The sequence below is a fragment of the Scomber japonicus genome, chromosome 17, assembly GCF_027409825.1.
Source record: "Scomber japonicus isolate fScoJap1 chromosome 17, fScoJap1.pri, whole genome shotgun sequence".
NCBI lineage: Eukaryota > Metazoa > Chordata > Actinopteri > Scombriformes > Scombridae > Scomber > Scomber japonicus.
This window is the reverse complement of record NC_070594.1, coordinates 4849422-4868459: the sequence shown is the minus strand read 5'-3', so window position 1 is coordinate 4868459 and position 19038 is coordinate 4849422. Positions and strand designations below refer to the sequence as shown.

At 43.2% G+C, this 19038-nt stretch overlaps 1 protein-coding gene across 1 annotated transcript in view; it reads left to right on the top strand.

Annotated features, from left to right (window-relative positions):
• LOC128377599 (clavesin-2-like) overlaps window positions 1–19038 on the top strand; it is an 82969-nt gene that overhangs the window by 6116 nt on the left and 57815 nt on the right. Inside the window, 1 exon segment of the mRNA XM_053337564.1 lies at window positions 3142–3316. Within this exon segment, the coding sequence (XP_053193539.1) occupies window positions 3142–3316 (175 nt within the window).

The following is a 19038-nucleotide window of genomic DNA, read 5'->3' as shown; positions in this document are numbered from 1 at the left end:
TCTATACTACATACTTCTATACTACATACTACTATACTTCTCATACTACATACTCATACTCATACCTACATACTACATACTTCTATACTACATACTACTATACTACTATACTACATACTCTACCATACTTCTATACTACATACTACATACTCTATACTACATACTACATACTTCTATACTGACATACTTCTACTACATACTTCTATACTACATCTACATACTTCTATACTACCTACTTCTATCCACTACTCATACTACATACCTACATACTTCTATATACATACTACATACTTCTATACTACATACTTCTATACTACATACTACATACTTCTATACTACCATACTACATACTACTATACTACATACTTCTATAGCTACATACTACATACTTCTATACTACATACTACATACTTCTATACTACATACTACTATACTACATACTTCTATACTACATACTACATACTTCTATACTACATACTACATACTACTATACTACATACTACATACTTCTATACTACATACTTCTATACTACATACTTCTATACTACATACTACATACTTCTATACTACATACTACATACTACTATACTACATACTACATACTATCTAATACTACATACTTCTATACTACATACTTCTATACTACATACTACATACTTCTATACTACTATACTACATACTTCTATACTACATACTACATACTTCTATACTACATACTACTATACTACATACTTCTATACTACATACTTCTATACTACATACTTCTATACTACATACTTCTATACTACAATACTACATACTTCTAATACTACATACTTCTATACTACTATATACTCTACTATGTACATACTACATACTTCTATACTACATACTTCTATACTACATACTACTATACTACATACTTCTATACTACATACTTCTATACTACATACTTCTATACTACTATACTACATACTTCTATACTACATACTTCTATACTACATACTTCTATACTACATACTACATACTTCTATACTACATACTTCTATACTACATACTTCTATACTACATACTACATACTTCTATACTACATACTACATACTTCTATACTACATACTTCTATACTACATACTTCTATAGTACATACTACATACTTCTATACTACATACTTCTATACTACATACTACATACTTCTATACTACATACTACATACTACTATACTACATACTTCTATACTACATACTACTATACTACATACTTCTATACTACATACTTCTATACTACATACTACATACTTCAATACTTCTATACTACATACTGACCCCTCATACCCCTTTCTTCCTTCCTTCTGTCCTTCCTTCCTTCCTCCTCTCTGTCTTTTCTTCCTGTCTCCTACTTTCCTTCCTTCCTTCCTTTCCTTCCTCCAACCCTCCCTCCCTCTTTCTCTCTTTCTTTCCTTCCTCCCTCCTTTCCTTCCTTCTTCCCTCCTTCCATCTTTCCTCCTCCCTCCCTTCCTTCTTCCTCCCTCCTACCTTCCTTTACTTCCTCCCTTCCTTCTTTTCCTTCCTTCCTTCCCTTCCTTCCCTCCTTCCTTCCTTCCTTCCTTCCATCCTCCCTCCCATCCTTCCTTCCTTCCTTCCTTCCCTCCTTTCCTCCCTTCTTCCTCCCTTCCTTCCTTGACTCGAGGACAACAGGAGGGTTAATTTAACATATTTTCTCTTTCTCTTTGTCTTCTTTTCTTCTCATGTTGGGAATAGTGTGTGTTAATGACGTTTATAACAGATTAAAATCAAATCAAAGACTTTATTAAATTAACTTTTAATTAACTGGGAAGGAAATCAGTAAATTCTGTTAACAAACAACTTGAATATTACCACATTAGGGTGTTTCAATGAGTTTGGCTATATTCAATAAACTACTAATCCACGCCCAACTCTAGAGTAAATTAATTAAGAGAAGAGAAGTTTGGTTTTTTTTGCCTTATAGCTTCTGTAGTTAATATTTTCCCTGTTAATAATAGATTTCCTTCACTGCATTTAATTTGAAAATGTTTTGCAAACCCACAGAGAATAAAAACCACCCAACTCTGCAGTTCCCTTCAGCTCTAAGAAGCTGCAGCTATTTTAATTATTGATTCATCTGTCAGTTATTTTCTCAATTAATTAGTTGTTTGGTTTGTAAAGTGTCAGAAAAATGGTGAGAAATGTTGAAAAAGCCCAAGGAAACGTCCTCTGATGTCTTATTTTGTTTCAGAAGACTAAAGAAATCAGAAAACATTCACATTTGAGAAGCAGGAATCCTTCTTTTAAAATATTACTTTGAATTATTAATCAGTAAGGAAATAGCTGCAGATCAATTTTCAGTTGATTGACTTGTTTCGTGTTTTGCAGTTTGCAGCTTTACTGTTTAACCCTCCTGTTGTCCTCGAGTCGAGGAAGGAAGGGAGGAAGGAAGGAAGAAGGAAGGAAAGGAGGAAGGAAGGAAGGAAAGAAGGAAGGAAGGGAGGAAGAAGGAAGAAAAGGAGGGAAGGTCCTCTGAAGTGAGGCCAACGTGGAAGTAACTTAGAGCTGCATTCTATCAAAAGGCCACCAGGGGGCGACCGTCTCTATACAAGTCAATGGAGAATTCACCAACTTCTCACTTGATTTCTAACCTCAGTAAACGTTTTCAAAATGTGTTTATGGTCTCAATCGCTAGTTTAAAGCCTTCTTCAATGCAGTATGATGTTTCATTTGGGACATTTTGGCCTCCCTGATTTTATATGTGACGATAAAAGCAGGGTATGCATTAGGGTGTGGCTACGTCCTGATTGACAGGTTGATTGACCAATGTCCTCGAGATCCAGCCCTCGTAACCATAGCAACCTCCCCGCTCCGCCCATGGCTCCGCCTCATGCCCATATAAGTAGAGTCCATGTTTTTATTTTTCCCAGCTTGCACCTGAAATTTTCAAGATGGCGCTGCCTAGATTCGAACTATTGCTTCCGAGCAGCAGTCCACAAACCAATGGGTGACGTCACAGATGTTACGTCCATTTCTTTTATGCAGTCTATGTTTAGAACTTATCTCTGCTTCCTCAAGTGGCCAAAAGATGAATTACAGCAGGTTTAATATTTTCTCCAGTGTGTTAAAAAATGACATAATGGCGTTCCTTCTCTCTCAGATACACGTTTGTGGACATACTGAGAGCTATACTGCTGTCGCTGGAATCTATGATAGAAGATCCGGAGCTGCAAGTCAACGGCTTCATCCTCATCATCGACTGGAGTAACTTCACCTTCAAGCAGGCGTCCAAACTGACTCCCAGCATGCTGCGATTGGCCATCGAGGGGCTGCAGGTAAGACGCTCCACCGCCAGACAGCGTGATGGGTAACCGAGAGTCGCTTCAGCTGCCAGATAATAAACTGATTAAAGTGTTTTAGCACCAAAAAATTCTACAATCTGAAGCCTCACTGGAGTAATTTTATGCTTCCCATCAGAGCTGAAGGAGAAGCCAAATCTGCAGCTTTACTCGACTCTACGAGTGCTGATTTTTTTTATTTTCTGGCAGTAGGTGAACAAACCTCCAGCTCCCTTCACATCATCCACTCTGCAGTCAAAGTGTTCCACTTAAGAACGAGTCAAGCGCCCGCGTTAAAGCTGCGAGCTCGTTGAAAGAGCGGTAGAAGGGAACAATGACATTTCCATTTTGATTACACACTGCTGGGTTTTTTTTCTCTTTTCAAGGCTTGTTTGGTTGGTAGGCAAAAAAAAAAAGAAGGTGATTTTTTTTTTTAGTGGTTGTCTGTTTGGTTTTCTTTACGTCTCACTTCTACAGACAGGAAACAAAAAAGGTAGAAGTGTCGTATTTTATATTTGTACCGATGCATTCTGGGATTTTTCATTACATAAAGGTACATTAGTTCTCTCAATCATCATCAGGAAGGAAGGAAGGAAGGAAGGAAGGAAGGAAGGAAAAGAAGACAGGATGGAAAGATGGAAGGAAGGAAAGGAAGAAGGGTAGATGGAAGGAAGGAAGGAAGGAAGGGAAGAAGGGCAGATGAAAGATGGAAGGAAGGAAGGAAGGAAGGAAGGAAGGAAGGGAAGAAAAGCAGATGGAAGGAAGGAAGAAGGGTAGATGGAAGGAAGGAAGGAAGGAAGGGGAAGAAGGGCAGATGGAAAGATGGAAGGAAGTAAGGAAGAAGGAAGGAAGGAAGGAAGGAAGGGAAGAAGGGCAGATGGAAGGAAGGAAGGTAGGAAGGAAAAGAAGACAGGATGGAAAGATGGAAGGAAGGAAAGGAAGAAGTGTAGATGGAAGGAAGGAAGGTAGGAAGGAAAAGAAGACAGGATGGAAAGATGGAAGGAAGGAAAGGAAGGAAGGAAGGAAGGGAAGAAGGGCAGATGGAAAGATGGAAGGAAGGAAGGGAAGAAGGGCAGATGGAAAGATGGTCTGTTTGGTTTTCTTTACGTCTCACTTCTACGGACAGAAAACAAAAAGATAGAAGTGTCGTATTTTATATTTGTCCTGATGCATTCTGGGATTTTTCATTACATAAAGGTACATTAGTTCTCTCAATCATCATCAGGTGAAACAAAAGGAAACAGATTAAGGAAGTAAGGAGAGAAGGAAGGAAGGAAGGAAAGGAGGAAAAGAGGAAGGAAGTAAGGAGAGAAGGAAGGAAAGGAGCAAGGAGGAAAAGATTAAGGAAGTAAGGAGAGAAGGGAGGAAGTAACGAGAGAAGGAAGGAAAGGAGGAAAAGAGGAAGAGAGTAGAGAGAGAAAAGGAAGGAAAGGAGGAAAAGAGGAAGGAAGTAAGGAGAGAAGGAAGGAATTAAGGAGAGAAGGAAGGAAAGGAGTAAGGAGGAAAAGAGGAAGAGATTAAGGAGAGAAGGAAGGAAGAAAGGAAATGAGTATGGAAGGAGGTGGGGCAAAGAAAGAGGGAAGGAGGGGAAGAACGAAGGAAAAAATCAAGAAAAGGGAAGGAAGGAAGGAAGGAAGGAAGGAAGGGAGGAAGGGAGGAAAGAAGGAACAGTCCAAACAGACGGGATTAATTTGATCCGGGAGAATTTTTGGTTTGGATTTCTTTACGTCTCACTTCTACGGACAGAAAACAAAAAGATAGAAGTGTCATAGTTTATATTTGTCCCGATGCATTCTGGGATTTTTCATTACATAAAGGTACATTAGTTCTCTCAATCATCATCAGGACACTTTTAATGTCATTATTACGATGAGTTACAGGAGGGAAGGCTCACAGCTGTCCTCTGGTAACCAGCCAAGCCCGAAAGGAAACGTCTCGGCCTGTTGCTGTGTGTGCATGTGTGTTGTCTATGTGTGTGTGTGTGTGGCGGTGAGGGGGGGGGGGGGAGCTGTTATTGCTTTCTCAACATCCTTGTGAATCATCTGCCAATTTGCGTTGTGCTCCATTAGTCAAAGTGAAATCTAAGGGGAAGCGTTTCTTGGGGGAAGTGTTGAGTAAGAGGCGGCAGCGTGGTCTGAAAGATTTTCTCATGTGTTCGTGACGGATGCCAAACTGTTGGAGAAGCTTCCTTTGAATTAACATCAACATTTTTTTTCCTTCTATATTTATGCCTTAGAGCTGAAGAGAATAACAGAGGATTATATTTCTTTAGCGTTAAAGTAAAAGTAATGATAATTCAACAGATTTGTCTCTGTTCCATCTCTAACATTACTTTTTAAATTGCCTCCATTAGCGAGTAACTATCTATTTAAAATTGTGATATTTATTTGGTTCCAAACTGAAGGTGTCAGGATGTGTGCGTTCAAGTACCTCTTGTAATATTTAATTTTAAGTGGAAGTCAGATACAGAAATAGTTTTATATTTTAATAGTTCACCATCTTAAATAAGGTGAAACAAAAAGATAAAAAGAAACTTGTGTTTTGCTGCAGTTGAAATAAAGCTGTCATAGTGGCATATTTCATACAATACAAGGAGGGAAGGAGGGAGGAAGGAAGGGAAGGAGGGAAGGAGGGAGGAAAGGAAGGAGGGAGAAAAGGAAGAAGGAAGGAAAGGAGGGAGGAAGGAAAGAAGGGAAGGGGGGGAGAAGGAAGGAAAGGAGGGAGGGAAGGAGGGAGAGAAGGAAGGATGGAAAGGAGGGAGGAAGGAAGGAGGGAGGAAGGAAAGGAAGGACAGAGGAAGGAAGGGAAGGAGGAAGAGAGTAAGGAGAGAAGGAAGGAAAGGAGCAAGGAGGAAAAGAGGAAGGAAGTAAGGAAAGAAGGAAGGAAAGGAGCAAGGAGGAAAAGAGGAAGGAAGTAAGGAGAGAAGGAAGGAAAGGAGCAAGGAGGAAAAGATTCAGGAAGTAAAGAGAGAAGGAAGGAGAGAAGGAGAGAAGGAAGGAAAGGAGGAAAAGAGTATGAGTATGGAAGGAGGAGGGAGCAAAGAAAGAGGGAAGGAAGGAGGGGAAGAACGAAGGAAAAAATAAAGAAAAGGGAAGAAAGGGAGAAAAGAAGGAAACCTCAGTAACACTAAATCCTATAAGTCCTATAAATGTCACATTTCTACGTCAGCAGGAAGGGTTTGTTACTTCCTCTAAACATCAGCTGTCTTCAGAGTCAGCAGCAGGAAGTGGAGATGGTACAGTACGTCGTACCATCGAGAGGAAGGAAGGAAGGAGGGAGAGAAGGAAGGAAAGGAGCACGGAGGAAAAGATTTAAGGAAGGAAGGAGAGAAGGAAGGAAGTAGGGAGAGAAGGAAGGAAAGGAGCAAGAAGGAAAAGAAAAGATTAAGGAAGTAAGGAGAGAAGGAAGGAAGTAAGGAAGGAGAGAAGGAAGGAAATGAGTAAGGAGGAAAAGAGGAAGAGAGAAGGAAGGAATGAAGGAAGGAAAGGAGGAAGGAGGAAGAGAGTAAGGAGAGAAGGAAGGAAAGGAGCAAGGAGGAAAAGAGGAAGAGAGTAAGGAGAGAAGGAAGGAAGGAAGGAAGGAAGGAAGGAAGGAGAGAAGGAAGGAAAGGAGCAAGGAGGAAAAGATTCAGGAAGTAAAGAGAGAAGGAAGGAAGTAAGGAGCGAAGGAAGGAAAGGAGTAAGGAGGAAAAGAGGAAGAGTAAAGAAGGAAGGAAAGGAGCAAGGAGGAAAAGAGGAAGGAAGTAAGGAGAGAAGGAAGGAAGGAAAAGAGGAAGGAAGTAAGGAAAGAAGGAAAGAAGGAAGGAAGGAAAGGATTAAGGAGGAAAAGAGGAAGGAAGTAAGGAAAGAAGGAAAGAAGGAAGGAAGGAAAGGAGTATGGAAGGAGGTATTTCAGTCGGTTTGTTATTTAGCAGCAGTCCTATAAATGTCACATTTCTACGTCAGCAGGAAGGGTTTGTTACTTCCTCTAAACATCAGCTGTCTTCAGAGTCAGCAGCAGGAAGTGGAGATGGTACAGTACGTCGTACCATCGAGAGGAAGGAAGGAAGGAGGGAGAGAAGGAAGGAAAGGAGCACGGAGGAAAAGATTTAAGGAAGGAAGGAGAGAAGGAAGGAAGTAGGGAGAGAAGGAAGGAAAGGAGCAAGAAGGAAAAGAAAAGATTAAGGAAGTAAGGAGAGAAGGAAGGAAGTAAGGAAGGAGAGAAGGAAGGAAATGAGTAAGGAGGAAAAGAGGAAGAGAGAAGGAAGGAATGAAGGAAGGAAAGGAGGAAGGAGGAAGAGAGTAAGGAGAGAAGGAAGGAAAGGAGCAAGGAGGAAAAGAGGAAGAGAGTAAGGAGAGAAGGAAGGAAGGAAGGAAGGAAGGAAGGAAGGAGAGAAGGAAGGAAAGGAGCAAGGAGGAAAAGATTCAGGAAGTAAAGAGAGAAGGAAGGAAGTAAGGAGCGAAGGAAGGAAAGGAGTAAGGAGGAAAAGAGGAAGAGTAAAGAAGGAAGGAAAGGAGCAAGGAGGAAAAGAGGAAGGAAGTAAGGAGAGAAGGAAGGAAGGAAAAGAGGAAGGAAGTAAGGAAAGAAGGAAAGAAGGAAGGAAGGAAAGGATTAAGGAGGAAAAGAGGAAGGAAGTAAGGAAAGAAGGAAAGAAGGAAGGAAGGAAAGGAGTATGGAAGGAGGTATTTCAGTCGGTTTGTTATTTAGCAGCAGTCCTATAAATGTCATATTTCTACATCAGCAGGAAGGGTTTGTTACTTCCTCTAAACATCAGCTGTCTTCAGAGTCAGCAGCAGGAAGTGGAGATGGTACAGTACGTCGTACCATCGAGAGGAAGGAAGGAAGGAGGGAGAGAAGGAAGGAAAGGAGCACGGAGGAAAAGATTTAAGGAAGGAAGGAGAGAAGGAAGGAAGTAGGGAGAGAAGGAAGGAAAGGAGCAAGAAGGAAAGGAAAAGATTTAAGGAAGGAAGGAGAGAAGGAAGGAAGTAGGGAGAGAAGGAAGGAAAGGAGCAAGAAGGAAAAGATTAAGGAAGTAAGGAGAGAAGGAAGGAGAGAAGGAGAGAAGGAAGGAAAGGAGTAAGGAGGAAAAGAGGAAGAGAGTAAGGAGAGAAGGAAGGAAAGGAGTAAGGAAGGAAGGAAGGAAGGAAAGGAGTAAGGAATAAGGAATGAAGGAAAGAAGGGAGGAAAAGAAGAAGGAAGGAAGGAAGGAAGGAAAGGAGTAAGGAATGAATGAAGGAAGGAAGGAAGGGAGGAAAAGAAGAAGGAAGTAAGGAGAGAAGGAAGGAAAGGAGTAAGGAGGAAAAGAGGAAGAGTAAAGAAGGAAGGAAAGAAGGAAGGAAGGAAAGTCGTATGGAAGGAGGAGGCAGCAAAGAAAGAGGGAAGGAAATAGGGGAAGAACGAAGGAAAAAAAAAAAAATTCTACGTCAGCATTTACTTCCTCTAAACATCAGCTGTCTTCAGCGTCAGCAGCAGGAAGTGGAGATGGTACAGTACGTCGTTACTGTAAGATCAAAATATTTCTCCTCTTCCCGACCGAGTGAGGAGTGAGTCCTTCCCGACCGAGTGAGGAGTGAGTCCATATATATATAACACATCTCTGACGGCTCTCCTGACACAGATTAGAGCCTGAATTATTGATAAGAGCTATTAGCCGAGCCCTGAGTCATCCTCCGCTCTGCTCAACTGCTCACATGAACGGCTGCTCATCGCATGGAGGAGAGAAAAAGCAAAGGAAGGATGGAAAGATGGAAGGAAGGAAGGAAGACAGGATGGAAAGGAAGACAGGATGGAAAGATGGAAGGAAGGAAGGAAGGAAGGGCGGGCAGATGGAAAGATGGAAGGAAGGAAGGAAGGAAAAGAAAACAGGATGGAAAGATGGAAGGAAGGAAAGGAAGAAGGGTAGATGGAAGGAAGGAAGGAAGGAAGGGAAGAAGGGCTGATGGAAGGAAGGAAGGGAAGAAGGGCAGGTGGAAGGAAGGAAGGAAGGAAGGAAGGAAGCCCTGAGTCATCCTCTGCTCTGCTCAACTGCTCACATGAACGGCTGCTCATCGCACGGAGGAGAGAAAAAGCAAAGGAAGGATGGTAAGATGGAAGGAAAAGGAAAAGGAAAAGGAAAAGGAGGAAGGAAGGAAGACAGGATGGAAAGGAAGACAGGATGGAAAGATGGAAGGAAGGAAAGGAAGACAGGATGGAAAGATGGAAGGAAGGAAAGGAAGACAGGATGGAAAGGAAGACAGGATGGAAAGATGGAAGGAAGGAAAGGAAGACAGGATGGAAAGGAAGACAGGATGGAAAGATGGAAGGAAGGAAAGGAAGACAGGATGGAAAGGAAGACAGGATGGAAAGATGGAAGGAAGGAAAGGAAGAAGGGTAGATGGAAGGAAGGAAGGAAGGAAGGAAGGAAGGGCGGGCAGATGGAAAGATGGAAGGAAGGAAGGAAGGAAGGGAAGAAGGGTAGTTGGAAGGAAGGAAGGAAGGAAGGAAGGAAAGAAAGGAAGAAGGGTAGATGGAAGGAAGGAAGGAAGGAAGGGCAGATGGAAGGAAGGAAGGAAGGGAAGAAGGGCAGATGGAAGGAAGGAAGGAAGGGAAGAAGGGCAGATGGAAGGAAGGAAGGAAGGGAAGAAGGGCAGATGGAAGGAAGGAAGGAAGGAAAGAAGGGAAGAAGGGCAGATGGAAGGAAGGAAGGAAGGAAGGGAAGAAGGGCAGATGGAAGGAAGGAAGGAAGGAAGGAAGGAAGGAAGGAAGGAAGGAAGGAATGAAGGAAGGAAGGAAGCCCTGAGTCATCCTCCGCTCTGCTCAACTGCTCACATGAACGGCTGCTCATCGCATGGAGGAGAGAAAAAGCAAAGGAAGAAGAAGAAGGAGCGTTAGAGGGAGGTTTGATTTGAATAGAAGACAAGAAGGATGGAAAGATGGGAGGACAGGGGAAGGAAGGAAGGAAGGAAGGAAGGAAGGAAGGGAAGAAGGGTAGATGGAAGCAAGGAAGGAAGGAAGGAAGAGACGAAGGGCAGATGGAAGGAAGGAAGGAAGGGAAGAAGGGCAGAAGGAAGGAAGGAAGGAAGGAAGGAAGGAAAGGAAGAAGGGTAGATGAATGAAGGATGAAGAATGCTCTACTCCTCTGTGCTCTACTCCTCTGTTGTTGTCCAAAAACTATTAAAAACACAGGAATGAGTCACATCGCTGCTCAGTGTGACATGTTTCTTCATTACAGTGGACACACACACACACACACACACACACACACACACACACACTCTCACACACAAACACACACAAACACACACACACACACACACACACAGGCTGTTGTTTATTTCAGCTCCCACACACACACACACACACACACACACACACACACACACACCATGCTACTGCCAGAAATACTCACTACAGCACCAAATGTGTGTTAATCCGCCGCTGAAAATAGTCCCTAAAATAAATGCATGATTCAGTCCTGTTTTAGGCAAATGGCTTTTATTCTGAAATTGGAGGAAGGAAGGGAAGAAGGGCAGAAGGAATGAAGGAAGGAGGGAAGGAAGGAAGGGAGGAAGGAAGGAGGGAAGGAAGGAAGGAAGGAAGGGATGAAGGGCAGATGAAATGAAGGAAGGAAGGAAGAGAAGACAGAAGGAAGGAAAAGAGGAAGAAGGAAACTGGGCCGGATTGGACCTCTCAGCGGGCCGGTTCTGGCACACGGGCCACATGTTTGACACCCCTAGTATATAGGGCTGGGCAAAACGATTATTTTTGTAATCGATTAATCTAGCGATTATTTTTTCGATGCATCGATTAATCTAACGATTCATTTTTTTTTCAATTCGATTCGATTCGATTATCGATTATTTTCCCATTATTTGCCTTATATAGCAATTTACATATGCTAATTTATGTATCTCAAATCTCTGAAAAAACACATTTCTTCATTCCAACATATTTTTATTGTTTTAACCAAAAATTACCAAATTCCGAAATAAAATTCCAGTAATGAAAACAATAGTGCAATCTGACACCAGAGGTGGCATTTCACAAAAAATAAAATGAAATAAAATACTTTCAATAAATAAAACTGTTGTGCAAGAATCAAGAAAATGTTATCAACATAAAATAAATGAAATATAAACAGCAGCAGTGTTATTTTTAAACCAACTAAATATAACCTCTTAATACACGCCCCTATTTTTTATGTTTTTAGCCTAAACGACATGACCAAGTTGTGAGCAGCACTGATCCCACATAGTTTGGCCTGAACCCGCCAAACTGAGAGCTTAGCGTGATACGTCATAACCGTTGGAAACCTCTGACTACTGGCTAAAAGGTTAACAACGTCATTTCACCGAATATTTCCATAGGCTGGAACAGCTGTCAATCAAAGCCACGTTGTCGTTGTCGTCGGTCACATGTCCTCATTGGCTTTGGAGGCACGTGCTGCCTAACCCTGAGCACTGATTGGCTTGTGTGTGGTGTCGTCAGAAGCAGGAGAGGCTTAACGGTCGTAAACATCTAGTCACGTGTACTCTGAGATGGACGCGCAGGTCAGGAAATGACGTAAGCGGACAGTATATGGTTTGTTATTTGTGTTATTACGTTACGTGTTGGACTCAATACATGTTGACATATTGAGGAAAGTATTCCGGTTTTATGGAAACGGATTTCATATTTCACAAGAATGGATACTTGGCGAGCTGTACAGGAAGTCCTGAGTCATAAGATGATCGTTGTGGATAAAGGGAAGACTTTGAAGGTATGTAGCATTATAGCTGTTAGCTTACTTTAGCTGAGTGGCTAGCCGAGCTAACCGCTAATACTATTACGGCTGTGAGCAACCATATAAGTCGTGAGTGGTCTTGAATGAATCAGGAGAATCTAAGCTTTCTAACAATGCACGGCATGAATATATATGTTTAAGGGTTGGTGTTTAAAACATTCAGAAGAACGTGTCGCTACCTCCTAACATCCGTCCCGTCCCGTAAGAGGAACAGCGTGCATTAAGAGGATAAACTGCTCTTCATTCATACAGTAGGAACATACACTCTGCCTTTTCACTCTAAAGTACGGTGTGTGGTGTGTAGTGTGTGTATATGTGTGTGTAGTGTGTGTGTTTAATCCAGACGTAATCGATTACGTCGACGCGTCGCCCCAGCCCTACTAGTATAGAGTATATATACAGTCAAGCCCGAAATTATTCATACCCCTGGCAAATTTTGACTTAAACTTACTTTTATTCAACCAGCAAGTTGTTTTTTGACCGGAAGTGACACAGGCGTCTCCAAGAAGATAAAAAGACGATGTACAAAAGGCATCATTGTGGTAAAAAAAATATTTCAGTCAGCTTTAATTTACATTTTAACAAAAAGTGGCTTGTCCAAAAGGGGTATGAATAATTTCGGGCTTGACTGTATATGAGGAGATTCTTACACCGAACATACAGCGAGCTTGGAGATGTGAGGTCACAACATCACACAGCTGGAAAAAAGACATTTGTATTATGTTAATTTTTTACATCATTATCTGAAATATACTTTTCCTGTATATGAAACATTATTCATCTCTATTCATCCCTTTACATAAACCATAATAAAGACGTCTATTCAGTATGTCAGCCTCTGTGCAGCATGTGAGCATTGTGAAGCTGAGTAAGGGTAGAAGGAAGGAAGGAAAGGAGTAAGGAGGGATGGAGGAAAAGGAGGAAGGAAGGAAGGTAAGGAGGAAAAGAGGAAGGAAGGAAGGAAGGAAGCAAGCATGAAGGAAGGAAGGAAGCAAGCAAGCAAAGGAGTAAGGAGGGAGGGAGGGAGGGAGGAAAGGAGGAAGGAAGGAAGGAAAGGAGTAAGAAGGAAGGAAGGAAGGAAACGAACGTAGTGGAGCTGAGTCTGAGTCATTGCTTCTCCCAAACACCAAACACCCAGATATGAATACAGTTAAACAGCCTCAGTGACTCATTTCACTCATTTCACTCTGAACACCAGCAAACTGTTAAAAGCAGCTGTTCCCTCTGCGTGTGTGTGTGACGGTTTGATATAACACACATCTCTCCGTTCACTTCCACGTGCATCAGCATTTTATATCTGCTGCTGCTGTCCTGTTGTCCTCGAGTCTAGGAAGGGAGGAAGAAGGAAGGAAAGGAAGGAAGGAAGGAGGGAAGAAAGGAAGGGAGGAAGAAGGAAGGAAAGGAAGGAAGGAAGGAGGGAAGAAAGGAAGGAAGGAGGGAGGAAAGGGAGGAAGGAAAGAAGGTAAGAAGGAAGGAAGGAAGGGAGGAAAGGAAGGAGGGAGGAAAGGAAGGAAGGAGGGAATGATAAAAGGACAGAAGGAAGGAGGGAAGGATAGAAGGACAGAAGGAAGGAAGGAAGGAAAGAAGGTACGAAGGAAGGAGGGAAGGATAGAAGGACAGAAGGAAGGAAGGAAAGAAGGTAAGAAGGAAGGAAGGAAGGGAGGAAAGGAAATCTTACAGTATGTTGTTCTCCGTGTGTTAATGCTGCTCGTGTGATATATCTATCTGCTCTTTGTCATGGCAACCTTGACAATGTTGGTTTAGAGCAACCAAATACAAATAGCATGTAGGCCACATGCCTTGGGATCCAATTTTGTAGCACAGTATGCTGCACAGATGACAGCAGCAGTAAGAGGATGAGTGTGGATCCCTGCTGGCGGCCTCTAGCAGCTTCACTGTTTATTACAACCCACAAAACACACACGCTTTTTATAGACTGCTTTAAGGAGGGGGATTTATCCCCCCACCCCCCCCCCCTTAACACAACTATGAATGTATATATATATATATATATATATATATATATATATATAGTGTCAAGAGACAGACAGGAAATGTGGGAGGGAGGGAAGAAAGGAGGGAAGGAGGGAGGGAGGAAAGAAGAAGGGAGAGAGGAAAGGAAGGAAGAAGGAGGGAAGGATAGAGGACAGAAGAAAGGAAGGAAAGAAGGTGGGAAGAAAGAAAGAAAGACACAAGGAAGGGAGGAAGGAAGGAAGGAAGGGAGAGGGAAGGAGGAAAGAAGGACAGAAGAAAGGAAGGAGAGAAGGAAAGAAGGACAGAAGAAAGGAAGGAAGGGAGGAGGAAGGAGGATGGAGGAGGAAGGAAGGAGAAGGGAGAAGGGAAGGAGGAGGGAGGAAGGAAGGTAAGAAAGAAGGAAGAAGGAAGAGAGGAAACGACGGAGGGAGGGAGGAAAAAAGGAAGGAAGGAAGGAAAGAAGGACAGAAGAAAGGAAGGAAGGGAGGAGGGAAGGGAGGATGGAAGGAAGGGAGGGAGGAAGGAAGGAAGGAAGGAAGGAGGAAGGAAAGAAGGACAGAAGAAAGGAAGGAAGGGAGGGAGGAGGAAGGAAAGAAGGACAGAAGGAAGGAAAGAAGGACAGAAGAAAGGAAGGAAAGAAGGAAGGAGGGAAGGACAGAAGAAAGGAAGGAAGGAAGGAAGGAAAGAGGGAGGAAGTTGGAAAGAAGGACAGAAGGAAGGAAAGAAGGACAGAAGGAGGAAGGAGGGAAGGAGGAAGGACAGTATGCTGCACAGATGACAGCAGCAGTAAGAGGATGAGTGTGGATCCCTGCTGGCGGCCTCTAGCAGCTTCACTGTTTATTACAACCCACAAAACACACACGCCTTTTTATAGACTGCTTTTAAGGAGACAGGAAATGAGGGAATGAAGCGTCTCGCTGTGCAGATCGTGTCCCACTATCTCCGACTTCATTGTTTGTAACCTAAAATAATGCAACAGCAATAATTAGATTTGTTTTTAGAAGGAAGTAAAGGAAGGAGGGAGGGAGAAAGGAAGGAGGGAGGGAGGAAAGGAAGGAGGAGGAGGAAAGAAGGACAGAAGAAAGGAAGGAGGGAAGGAAGGAAGGAAGGAAGCAAGGAAGGAAGGAAGGTGTTCTTAATTCAGTGTTTGTGAGGACAGTCTTCACAGATAACGTGAGATTACTGTAGAAACTTTGACATAAGAGAAGCAGGGAGCAATAAGAAGCAAACAGCAGCATAGATAATGGTTTCTGTGGGAGGGAGGAAAGGAAGGAGGGAGGGAGGAGGAAGAAGGTAAGAAGGAAGGAAGGAAGGGAGGAAAGAAGGTAAGAAGGAAGGAAGGAGGAAAGAAGAAAGGAAGGAAGGGAGAATGAAGGAAGAAAGGAAGGAAGGACAGAAGAAAGGAAGGAAGGAAGGAAGGAAGGGAGGGAGGTAAGAAGGTAAGAAGGAAGGAAGGAGGAAAGAAGAAAGGAAGGAAGGGAGGAATGAAGGAAGAAAGAAAGGAAGGAAGGAGGAAAGAAGGACAGAAGAAAAGAAGGAGGGAAGGAAGGAAAGGAATGAGGGAGAGAGGAAAGAAGGACAGAAGGAAGGAAGGAAGGAGGGAAGGAAAGAAGGACAAGAAAAGAAGGAGGGAAGGAAAGAAAGACAAAAGGAAAGAAAGAAAGAAGGAAGCTGCTGCCATAAAGGGGGGAAAAATGCTCCCCTGTTGTTTATATCTGAAACCTGAAGTCTTTGGAGCCGAGCGTCGTGTCCTCGCGTTGACCCCTCTCTCTCTCTCTCTACAGTCCTTCCTTACTTCCTTACTTCCTTCCTCCCTCCCTTCCTTCCAGGACAACAGAGCGTCGTGTCCTCGCGTTGACCCCTCTCTCTCTCTCTCTCCTCAGTCGGCCTCTTAACCCTTGTGTCGTCCTCCTGGGTCAAATTGACCCTATCTCTTCCTTCCTTCCTTCCTTCCTTCCTTCCTTCCGTCCTTCTCTCCTCCTTCCTTCCTTTCTTCCTTCCTCCCCTCCTTCCTTCCTTCCTTCCTTCCTTCTTTCCGTCCTTCCTTCCTTCCTTCTTTCCCTCCTTATTCCTTTCCTATCTTCCTTCTCTCCTCCTTCCTTTCTTCCTTTCTTCCTCCCTTCCTTCTCTCCTCCTTCCTTTCTTCCTTTCTTCCTTTCTTCCTTCCCTCTTCCTTCCTCCCTTCCTTCATTCTTCCTCCCTCCCTTCCTTCTTCCTCCCTCCCTCCCTTCCTTCTCTCCTCCTTCCTTCCCTCTTCCTTCCTTCCTTCCCTCTTCCTTCCCTCTTCCTTCCTTCCTTCCCTCTTCCTTCCCTCTTCCTTCCTCCCTTCCTTCATTCTTCCTTCCTCCCTCCCTCCCTTCCTTCTTCCTCCCTCCCTGCCTTCCATCCTTCTTCCTCCCTCCCTCCCTTCCTTCTTCCTCCCTCCCTCCCTTCCTCCTCCCTCCCTCCCTTCTCCCTCCTTCCCTTCCTTCTTCCTCCCTCCCTCCTCCCTCCCTTCCTTCCTCCCTCCCTCCCTCTCTTCCTCCCTTCCTTCCAGGACCACAGACCATCGTGTCCTCGTGTTGACCCCTCTCTCTCTCTACAGTCGGCCTCTTAATGTGCTGCCTCCTTCCTTCCTCCTTCCCTTCCTTCCTTCCCTCTTCCTTCCTCCCTCCCTCCCTTCTTCCTCCCTCCCTCCCTCCCTCCCTCCCTTCTGCGTCGTGTCCTCGTGTTGACCCCTCTCTCTCTCTCTACAGTCTTAATGTGCTCTGCCTCGTTGGCGTGTTTATGTCACGGCCGGCAGTATATCAGAGACTCCAGGCGACGCGAGCAGGAAGAGATTCAAACACATCCAGTCTTAATCCTCCGGGATTACAATGTTGGAGAAGGATTTAAATTTCAGGTACGCGTGAGGAGTTTAAAAACTGTTTAACACTGAATTTAATGTTTAAGATGATGATGAGAAAACAGACGCGATCCCATTTTTAATAAAGTCGTTGTAAACAGTTTTACAAGCTCAAGATTCATTTTAGAGCTGAAATAATTAGTTCTGTTCTTCTTTCCTCCCTCCCTCCTTCCTTCTGTCCTTATATCCTCCCTTCCTTCCCTCCTTCCTTCCTTTCTTCTGTCCTTCTTTCCTCCTTCCTTCCTTCCTTCCTCCCTTCCTTCTTTCCTTCCTTCCCTCCTTCCTTGCTTCTTTCCTTCCCTCCTTCCTTTCTTCTGTCCTTCTTTCCTCCCTCTCTCCTTCCTTTCCTCCCTCCCTCCTTCCTTCTTACCTTCTTTCCTTCCTCCCTTCCTTCTGTCCTTCTATCCTCCCTTCCTTTCTTCTGTCCTTCTTTACTCCTTCCTTCCTTCCTTCCTTCCTCCCTTCCTTCCTTCTTTCCTTCCTTCTTTCCTTCCTTCCCTCCTTCCTTTCTTCTGTCCTTCTTTCCTCCCTCTCTCCTTCCTTTCCTCCCTCCTTCCTTTCTTCTGTCCTTCTTTCCTTCCTTCCTTTCCTTCCTTCTTCCTCCCTTCCTAAACTCAAGGACAACAGGAGGGTTAAAATCTAAATCTGAATCTTTTTGGGTTGTTGACTGTCATTTAAGGTCGCAGTGATCAACAATTTTCATAATTTCCAATCAATCAAACAATCTTCACGTCATTTTCTAACATTTTATAGACCAAATGACTCCAAAAACACAACAAGTCTTGCTCAATCTTTCACATTATGGCATAATATAGATTTTAAAGACCATGTTCACATCGACAGGCATGTGGCTCCTTCTTCTTCTTCTTCTTTTATTCACATTTGGAAGCATGTATTTATTTATTTTTTGATTGACTGAGTCTTTAAAGGGTTTTACAAGCTCAATATTCATTTTAGTCATGTCATTTTCTAACATTTTATAGACCAAATGACTCCAAAAACACAATGACTCTTGCTCAATCTTTTACATTATGGCATAATATAGATTTTAAAGACAATGTTCACATCGACAGGCATGTCTCTCCTCCTTCTTCTTCTTCTTCTTCTTCTTCTTCTTCTTTTATGCACAAATTTAAACATGTAGTTTTAAATTCATTTAAAGTCATTTTAGGTTGCAGCTTTGGGAAACAGTGGTCAACAATTTTCATCATTTCCAATCAATCAATCAATCTTCATGTCATTTTCTAACATTTTATAGACCAAATGACTCCAAAAACACAATGAGTCTTTTACATTATGGCGTAATATAGATTTTAAAGACTATTTGCACATCTGCAGACATGTGGCTCTTTTGCACATCTGCAGACATGTGGCTTCTTCTTCTTCTTCTTCTTCTTTTATGCACACATTTAAACATGTAGTATTTCACTAGTTTGAACATTTTGCTCGTCATGGTCGTGAGAAACCTCCCGTGTCATTCAGCTGTCTGCTTCCTGAAGGGTCAGAGATGTGAGTCACCTGGTGGAGGTGATCCGTCACAGCCTGAGCCCGTCTGACCTCATGTCAACGACCTCATGTCAACGACCTGCCACTCAAAGTAATGAACGAGCTTCTTTCAACGTGTGACAGTTAACCTGCTGACAGCCGATAGACTCATCTCTGCAGCTCCGTGTGTCCAACCTGCAATCACTGACTCATACCACCGAGCTGGAGCCAGTGCTGGTTCGGAGGTAGTGCTAGAGCCAGTGCTCAGTTGGTCCTAATCCAAGCACCTCTTACGAACCTGTTGCTTTTCCACCGGCAAGGAGCCACGCGATTACGTCACTATATAACATAACCAGCACGCGCCTTTGCATGATTCACCAGTGAGAGGCAGCAAAATGGCGCAAGGCATCTAGCCTGCCGGAAACGAAGAAGTAGAAGAAGAAGAAGACGACAGCTCTGGAAAAAAAAAAGATAAAAATAGTACTTTTAATCAACAAATCTTTAACCCTCTGTAAATGCCACGCTAGTCTGCTAATGAACGTTAGCCCGGCTAGCCGGCTAATAAACATTAACCCCGCTAGTCAGCTAATGAACGTTAACGCTGCTAGCCGGCTAATAAACGTTAGCCCGGCTAGC